Genomic DNA, 10,035 nt, shown 5'->3' with positions numbered 1-10,035 from the left:
CTAAAGGATAGTTTCCTTTTTTATGAATGTCAGATGTGGAGGCTCCTTCCCAAGTTTAACCTGCAGCAACTCCGTTGTTGACTCGTGAATCTGCTGCTCCAGATAGGAGATGAGTTCTCTGCAGGCCTGGCTCTGTTGGATCAGCTAATTCTTACCCTTTGCCAGGTTATCTAGAATATTCCATTCCTTTTTCTGCAACTTCTGTAGCTCCTTCTGCTCTTCACTCTTCAGGATGTGTCTTATCTGATTAAACATTCTCTGGACACTTTGTCTTTCAGTCTATATCTGATTCTCCAGAGATGACAAAGATAAAAGTCAGTCTATCTGGCAGAGGATTTACTTTGGAAGAGGAGTCAGGAAGACAAATGTTTTCTTGAGGGAGTTGTCCCATAGAAAGGAAATAGAAGCAAGGGAGCAATCACCAGGGAAACTATCTTTTCCTACTCATTTATCTTAAGCACCTAGTAAGCAGTGGCCTCAGATGTGACTTGTTGAGGCCCACTGTAAGCCAAAATAGCGTACCTGGGAGAGGTTTGGCATACAGGCAGCTATTCTAGAGACTCAGGTCTCTGTCCTGCTCCCCCCACACTACTCCCTTTCTTCCTTCGGGACCCAGCATCCATTCTGTTTCTTTTCCACACCAGATCACATCCTCAAATTAAAAAAATCACAAAATCCACTGATGCCTCAGGGTTTTTCTACTTGCTCTCCTCTTCTGGTGACTTTAGGATTATTTTGGCTGTTCTTTTTCTAATTATTAGAAATACTGGGTTAAGATGTTGTTTCTGGTTCTTTCTTCTTTTTGATATATGCATTTCTTGCTGTAGATTGTCCTCTAAGCACTGCTTTCAAAGGGTTGATATATTGTGTTTTCATTTCATGAAGCAGGGTTTATTGTTGTTGTTGTTGTTAAGTGCCATCAAGTTGGTTCTGACCCATAGCGACCCTGTATAGGGTTTCCAAGGAGCGGCTGGTGAGCTTGAATTGCCGACCTTGCAGTTCAAACTGCTTTGCCATCTGGCGCATTAACCCACAGCACCACACCAGGACTCCTTGTTTGATTATTGTTGTTGTTAAGTGCCGTCGAGTCGGTTCCGACCCATAGTGACCCTGTATAGGGTTTCTGAGGAGCAGCTGGTGAGCTTGAATTGCTGACCTTGCAGTTCATATGGCTTTGCAGTCTGGTGCATTAACCTACAGCGCCACAGGGAGATAATAATCAGCATGACTTCTGGTATAATGCTGCAGGATAGTGCACTGGACTGAAAGGTTCGTCTGAATTACAAGATCAGTGGTACAAACTCACCAGCAGCTCCTTGGAAACCTTATACAGGGTCACTATGAGTTGGAACTGAATTGATGGCACTTAACCCAAACAACATCCACATGGCTCCCTCTTCTGCTTGAATCAACCCTTTATCAAAAAGGTCTGCTCTGAATAACGTATCTACAGTACAGTCACAATTTCTATCATTTTCTGTACATTGGTAATTCTTTCTTATTATCACAACACGATATATGATAATGTATGTTTGCACATAGTAAAAAACACACAAAAAATAAACCCTTTTTTCAGATGTGAAAAGAGATTTAAATGACTTGCAAAGATCATTTATCTTCAACAAATAGTTAGGATGAACCTAACATCCTCAGGTTCTGTTCGTTTTCCTACAAAGTTAAACAAGGAGAAACAGATGTAAAGGCTGCAAGAAGCAAATTTCAACCCAATATATGGGAGTGTGGAAATGGAGAGATCTAGATAAGCTGGGAAATTTTGGAAAGTATTGTTTTTGTAGATGATGGGATTTCATTACATTGTGTATGTATGTGGTTGGTGAAGGACAGAGGTAGTGAAGATGTACAGCACACACATGGGTCAGGGACCTCAGAAATAGAAACACAGTTGATAAGGCTATAAGTCTTGGGAGAGAAGTCTCAAAGTCTTAAGTGAGAGCATTTAGAATATTATCACTGAAGATGAATTATATATTAGGAACTGGACAAAACTAAAAAATGCTAAGATGAATCTAAACAGAGGGCATTAGCCATTTTGAAGTTAGCAGATACTGGAAGAGACAGTAAATTAAACAGTCAAATACATACAAAAGGGCAGCTGTGATAAGTCCATCATACAGAGGCACATATTTTGGGGGAAAGCTAATGCATTGCTAAATAGACATATAGCTACAGAATTCTGTTAAAAATGATGTTGAATTGTAAATGGAAGAGTAAAAGATATGAGATGAGGCAAAGAAGAATGTTTTCGGTGCAGTGAATTGCAGCTATGAATGCCTTGTTCATGGAGGCGCTGGCTGGCTGGTGTGTAGAGAACTATCAGAGGGTTTTAAACCACGTGAATAGAACATAAGACATTTATTAAAAAATGTGAAAGTGACAGTCTTTCTCAAGAACAAGACTAGATTATCAGAGCAAGGTGAGAACATGATCAGCTTTGTACTTGGATTGTGAAAAGGTAGAGGAACCAAGTGTGCGAGTAGGGAGATGATTTTGTCAAGCTTGGAGGACAAATTAATGGAGGGAAGGGAAAGAAGCAGATGAAAATGAGAGCGAAATTAAGGCAAAAGTGACAGAATTCGGAGTTAGATTGGAAACATAGGAACAAATTGAACACTTTCTTCATGTGAAGAGGACAATTGGTTTTACTTTATGTTATCGTTTTTATCCTGAAACTTAAGATAAAGTGGATTGTCAGCTGTTTTGCTAGACCCCATTACGGAGAGTAAATACATCACACTTGAGTGATTACGGAGAGCAGGCCACAGATATTTCCAAGAGAGGAATGAAAGGATCAGCTTCAAATGAATCTTACTGTTGTTCCCTCCCACATGGGACTGGAGTCCTGGTGTGGTGCTGTGGGATAAAGTACTGGGCGGCAAGGTCGATTTGGACCACAAGGTTGGCAGTTCAAATTCACCAGCCACTCCTTGGGAACCCTATACAGGGTCGATATGAGTCAAGAACTGACTGGACAACACTTAACAACAACAGCATGAGACTAGATAAGTGCTCTCATGTCTGCTGCAATTTAGTGTGAGCATGAACTTTCTTGAAGAGGGAAAGCAGGGCCTTCCTCTTACAGGTTTCTATGAGGTGTGGGATGGGGAGAGAACATAGGACTTTCCGCCTTTGAAAAAGAGAATTGTGGCTCCCCTCAGTGAGTGCAAAATCAAAACTATAGATTGGAATGAAGCAGGGTTTACTTGACCTGGAGAAACAATGGTCCATTTAGGGAATGGACAAGGCTCTTCACTTTTGTAACCCTCCCTTCTTTCAGTCTATCCTTCACTGGCGCTCCAAACAGGAAATCTGCAAACTGGTTCTTTTGTTTTCTTCAGAGCCCCATCAGGACCATAAGTAAAGGTCACTCAAGCACAGTTAACTTTTTTCCTCCTGAAGTCTCCTGCCTATGCCTCCACAAACGACCCCAGACACCTTCAGTTCTAAGTGGAGAAGTCTAAATTCTGCATACAATAGTGAAAACAGGCCACTGCCGGTATGCTTAGGGTTCACACACCTAAGTAGAAGTCATATCTCCACTAAGAATTCCCACAGAGGAGCTTCGGTGAGAAAAGAAAGTTAAATTCTTGTTGACTGGCAATAATGCGGAGGGATAGAACTTGGAATTCCACCTGGTGACAATCAGGGTTTACCCTATTCTTGTGCCAGCATCAAATCAAGAAAGAATTCTAGGCTGTAATTAAGAGCCTCTGAGTATGGAAAGTACACACATCATTTTAGGTAAAAGAACTGGGTATATTCCAGAGGACCACTTGTCAAGAAAAAAAGGCAGTGGAAAGTAACTATAATGACTTGGCCCAAGAGGGATTGTGGGCAATTTGGTAGAATATAAACCCAAGGGCACTGGGCTCCTGGACTAGAAGCTGCCTTTTGAGAACTCTCGCAGATAATTAGTTTTGTAGCTCAATCTTCATCTCCCTAAAGTTTCTCCAGTCTCTGATTCCATTTCTGCTTCAAAAGACATAGTTTGAAGCTGATGACTGATTTTGCCCTATATTAGACTATACAAAGAAGGGCAAATAGAGCTAAATATTAGCAGTCTTCACAGTACCATGGTGATGAAACTAATTTAGAAGATTGATAATACCTGCATTTTGTTTGGAGTGCTGTGAACAGATTGTAGAGAACGCCAATGACCAAATTTGGGCTGATAGGGCAGAAATAAACGGTAGGTTCTCTGACAGCTATTTGAATTCAGGCTGCTTCCTTCATTGTAAGATTTGCTTTGGTCCCTCGTCTGATTTGCTCTTTCACTGGGTCTTCCTTCCCTCCCACACTTCTAATTTCCTTTCCTTCTGTGCTATGTTGTACGTATGCACTGATGAAATGGCATGCCCAATCCATTAAGGAAGTTAGAGTTTGTTAGAAGTGCTTCATAGATAAGAATGTAGCTCCTGATCAATGAGATCAGGTCTCTAATAGCTAAACACAAAACTGTGCCTTAGGGAGATGAATCATGCAGGCAAAGTACTGCTACACTTGACAGAGTCTGAGTGGTGAGGGAGAGGGAGATTGCTTGGCAGCAAAAGGCAGGAGGATGTCTGGGCAGTTTCAGTAAAACCTCTTTAGGAAAAAAGCATGGGCTAGTTGACTTTAAAATGGTCCTGGCGTGGCGCTGTGGGTTAGTGCACTGGACTGCAAAGTCGTTTGAACCATAAGGTCGGTGGATCAAGCTCACCATCCACCCCTTGAAAACCCTATACAGGGTTGCTATGGGTTGGAAATGACTCGACGGCACTTAACAACAACAACAGGGACTTTAAGGATAAATGGGAACTTGTCCAGCTGCTGTTTTTCAAAGATTATTCCCCAATTCCCCAGCTTTCCTCTATAGCTCCAACCAAACAAAAAGGCTGTTCCCTTTTTCAAAGTATTAAGTTTTCTTCCTACACATCATACACATTCAGACATATAAACCTTTCTTTTACAGATCTTATTACTAGTGTTATATCATGATTTTTAAGATGCATGCTTATGTTTATAGTATAATGATTATGTAAGTGTATTAAACAACTGAAGTATATAGTGAACACATTTCTTTTCTCATACAAGTTTTTTCCTCTCTAGAGTTAATAATGGCCTATTCTTACTTTCCACCAGAAATATACATTATGTTTAAAAACAAGCTTTTCTCTTTTTTTCCTTTAAGAACTTCCTGATGGTGCCCTCTATCCCCTTGATCCAAGTGAGACTCATGATCCCCTAGGACTCTTCACAGCCGACACTGTTTACCATTATTCAAGGAATTCCCTCACCTTCTTACAACCTACAACTCCTCCTGTATTGTATCTTTGTTTCAGCTCCTTTGTTGAAGCCCATGCTTCTCTAGTTTGGTTTATTCCCTCATTTTGGTGGAGTCCTGGTGTGGCACTGCAGGATAATGTGTTGGACGGCAAGGTCAGTTTGAACCGCAAGGTCGGCAATTCAAACCCACCAGCCGCTCCTCAGAAACACTATACAGAGTCACTATGGGTGGGAACTGACTTGACAGCAATTAACAACAACAAAAACATCTTCATATAGGGAGCATGGTAGCTCTGTAGGATAAACACTTGATTGCAAAGCCCATCAGCTGCTGCGAGGGAGGAAGATGAGACTTTCTGCTCCAGCAAAAAAGTACAGCCTCAGAAACCCTGTACAGGGTCACTATGAATGAAAACCGACCTGAAGGCACTTAACAACAGTAGTCTTTAAATAAGCAGAAGATAAGAAGATAGCATCAACAATCTTATTATTTTTTGCTTATTTGAAGATAAGCACCACCAAAATGAGGGAATCCTGGTGTGGCGCTACTGAACTGTTAACTGCAAGGTCGGAGGTTCAAACCTAGCAGCTGCTCTGCTCCTTAGAACCCTATACAGAGTCATTATGAGTCAGAACTGGGTGGACAGTACTTAACGACAATATCACTGTTTTGATTCATTGTTTTGTAAATTCTAGGTTGGAGTGATTTGTCAGGAAAGCAAATTCCATGTCTATGTTTTTGTTAGGTGCCATAGAGTCGGTCCTGACCCATAGCGACCTTATGCACATCAGAACAAAACACTGCCTGATCCTGGGCCAACCTCACTACTGTTGCCACGCTTGAGTCCATCGATGCTGCCACTAGGCCAATCCATCTCCATGTGTATGCTTGATTAGAATCTCTAAAATCTGGCTGAAGGGAATGTATAGTATTATCAGACACAAATGAGAGAAGTTCACTGGGGTCAGTATGTTGTCTTTCTTTTTGTACAGCTTCTTCATTTAAGTCGCTCCTTGTAGCATAGTACCCCTGTTCACAGCTATGCCTAGAGTGTTCCGAATCGTCTTGAGTTAATCCCACTACAGAGTAACAGAATAAAAGATTTTTGAGTTAGGAAAGTGGTTCTTGGATAGATAGGTTAAGAAAGGTGATACAGAGTCTAAGTGTTCTTCACCCTTATCCCGATTTAGAGACCACCATAATATCTCTAATACTTGAGACTATTTGGGTTCTACAGTGAAAGTCACTTTGATTCCTATCTTTATCGAGAAGCTGTTAGTTTGATTCCAACTGCTTAGTCAATAGCCAATATTTATTCAATTGCTTTCAAATGTCACTGTCTCTCCTGCGCTGCTCTTCTCTCACTGCTTTCTCTGTTCATGCTGTTCCTATCTCTCACTGATATTTGAGAGTCCTGGTGTGGCACTATAGGATAAGCACTGGATTGCTAACCACATGTCAGCAGTTCAAACACACCAGCTGCTCCTTGGAAACCCCATACAGGATCACTATGAGTTGGAACCAACTCAATGGCACACAACAATAACAACATTGACATTTTGGTGGGGTATTATGAGGACATACTGGTAAGTGCAGATATGTAATCTGATACATTAAACTAGAAAACACACACCCCGATCCAATATTTATATGTAATCCATATTTTTCTTTGTATCTATTAGTAGAAAGATAAAGTCCGCATTAGCTTGCCTCAGGAATGGCTGGCTTCAACCACACTGGTGTTAACCATATGGTCTTCTATCTGCTGGGTATCCCAGGCCGAGAAGATCTACACATGTGGATTTCCATCCCCCTCTTCATCTCCTATGTCTTCGCTCTCCTTGGGAATGGTCTGCTCATCTTTATTATTCTTACCAAGAGTAGCCTCCATGAACCTATGTATCTCTTCCTCTGTATGTTGGCTGGAGTTGACATTATCTTTGCTACTACCACAGAACCCAAGGCATTGGCCATTTTCTGGTGCAATTATAGGGAAATTTCTCTTAATAGCTGCATTGCTCAACTTTACTTTCAGCATTCCTCCTTCATCTCAGAGTCAGGCATCTTGCTGATTATGGCATTTGACCGCTACATTGCAATCTGTTACCCACTGAGATACACTACAATTCTCACTCACTCCTTTATTGGGAAAATTTTTGTGGTGGTTTTTATGAGAGCACACTGTACAATTTTCCCCATCATATTTCTTCTGAAGAGACTGACTTTTTGTAGAAATAATATTCTTCCACATACATTCTGTGAACACATTGGCTTGGCCAAATATGCTTGTGATGACATCCACATAAATATCTGGTATGGGTTTTTTGTCTTAATGTCCACAGTGATCTTAGATATTGTCCTCATTTTTGTTTCTTATGTTCTGATTCTTCATGCTGTCTTCCACAGTCCTTCCCAAGATGCTCGTCACAAAGCTCTCAACACATGTGGCTCCCATGTCTGTGTCATTATTCTCTTTTATGGGCCTGGAATCTTCTCAGTTCTCACACAGCGATTTGGACACCACATACCGTTACATGTCCATATCTTACTGGCCAATGTCAGCATGCTAGCTCCACCTATGCTGAATCCCATTATTTATGGAGTCAAGACTAAGCAGATACGAGACCAAGTAGTTTATATGTTTTTTCCAAAGCAGAAATGATTTGAGGGGATGACAGAGACTGACTTCTCAGAAATTTTAGCCCTCGATGAGATGTGTTTTGGTAGTAGTGAATAGGAGAATAAGAAAGGAGTCACTAGGAGAAAATAGTTCATTGAATCTGCATTTTTAGAGCAATTTACCAGAGGTTGTGGGACTTGTCTCTCTAATAAATTTGAAAACAATGCCTGTGAACGATTGAGTTTCCTGTAACTCATTATGTGAGAAATAAATAGGTTGCTCTTTAGTAGTTATTTCTAGCTCTATAATCAACTTAATTTTGGGTATAGTTTGGAAAAAGAATTTGTTTTTGTAACCTTTTTACATGGCAACAATGTGAAAAAAATATGAAGGGCTTCAAAAAGTTCATGGAAAATGGAAAGGAAAGAGAATGGAATTTTTGCAGGAAATTATACAATATTCCATAATATGTAAATAGCATAATTTTATTAACTATTCTTTTATCTTCATCATGTTTTAAAATTTTGTTTTGTTTTAGAATACTTAGATTTACTGAAAAATTAGGAAGATAGTATACAGAGTTCTCATATACCACCAAACCCAATTCCCCGGTTAGTAACATATTACATTATTGTTGTTGTTATTAAGTGCTGTCTAGTTCATTTTGACTCATAGTGACCCTGTATATGGTTTCTAAGGAGCAGCTGGTGGGTTTGAACTGCCAACTTTGTGGTTTGCAGTTCAGTGCTGATCCTACAGTGCCACACCAGAAGTCCATATTACATCAGTATGTTACATTTGGTATAATTGATGGGTCAATATTGATACACTATTATTAACTAAGGGATCTTAGTGTGGTGCTGTAGGATAAGCACTGGACTGTCAACCAAAAGGTTGGCAGTTCAAGCCCACAAGTTAGTCCTTGTAAACCCTATACAGAGTCACCATGAGTCAGAACAAAATTGACGGTATTGAACAACATTATTAACTAAATTTCATACTTCATTTAGATTTTCTTACTTTGTACCAAATTTTTCTGTTCCAGGATAGCATGATATATTAATTGTCATGTTTCCTAGTCATGGCTAGGGCAATTTATTAGACTTTTCTTGTTTTAGATGATTTTGACAGTTTTGAAAAGTACTGACCAGAAAGTTCTCACAGTTGGGTTATATCTAATATGTTTTTCATGATTAGAAAGGGAGTGTGTGTTTTAGGGAAGAAAATCACTGTGGTAAAGTGCTATGTTTATCACATGGGTACACAAGGAGACTTCAAAAAATTCACGGAAAATTTCAATTATCTTTTTCTTAAAAAATTAATTAAGAAGAACTTTTACTGTGAATTAGGTTAAGATCAGTTTTCCATTCAACAGTTCACACACATTTGTTTCATCTCAATGATTTCAATCCCCTCAATGTAGCATCACTTACTACACTTCCTCTTGTCTTTCCTGTTTCAAATCCTACTGCTTTCCTAACCTTTCTGTTTGTCCTTTGGAAATGCTGCGCTTTTGATCTCAAATGATTGATTATTCTAAGATGCGTATACCTCCCTAATGCTATTTCCCTCTTCCCCCCTGTCTATTGTTTGGCTGAAAATTGAGTTCATTTCCAGACCTGAAGGGTGACTAAAGGCCATATCTCTGGGTGCCACTAGTCACCGTCTGAGCAGTAGGCCTGGTATTTTTATTATGATGATGATTATGATCTTTTCCTCCATCATCTTTTAATTCCATTTTTTCCACTAACGTTTTGAAGTCCCCTCATATACTATCCTGATGTGGTGCTGTGGAATTAAAGCACTGGACAATAAGGTCGGTTTGAACCACAAGGTCGGCAGTTCAAACTCACCAGTTACTCCTTGGAAACTCTATACAGGGTCTCTATGAGTTGGAAACTACTCGACGGCATTTAACAACAACAACAAACTATACAACTTGTCATTATTGATGGTACTCTTGAGCACCTGAATAAAATGGTGCTCATTCTTTTAGTTTTTTAAGATTTTAGTTTTTCTCATCACTAATAATATAAATAGCGTAGTGGTTACGAATCGGGCTGCGAACCTTAAGGTCAGCGGTTTGAAACTACCAGCCGCTCCGCGGGAGAAAGATGAGGCTTTCTACTCC

The 10,035-nt window shown here is 40.0% G+C and overlaps 1 protein-coding gene across 1 annotated transcript; it reads left to right on the top strand.

Moving 5' to 3' along the window:
* The first annotated feature begins 7,001 nt into the window (after positions 1–7,001).
* Positions 7,002–7,946, top strand: LOC102830759 (olfactory receptor 52B4-like). Its single transcript, XM_006870376.1, has one exon. The coding sequence runs from the start codon at positions 7,002–7,004 to the stop codon at positions 7,944–7,946; it is 945 nt and encodes a 314-aa protein (XP_006870438.1).
* Positions 7,947–10,035: the final 2,089 nt, after the last annotated feature.

Source organism: Chrysochloris asiatica, unplaced genomic scaffold (genome assembly GCF_000296735.1).
Source record: "Chrysochloris asiatica unplaced genomic scaffold, ChrAsi1.0 scaffold00140, whole genome shotgun sequence".
NCBI lineage: Eukaryota > Metazoa > Chordata > Mammalia > Afrosoricida > Chrysochloridae > Chrysochloris > Chrysochloris asiatica.
Note: the sequence above shows the minus strand (reverse complement) of the source record. Positions and strands in the feature narration are given on the sequence as shown.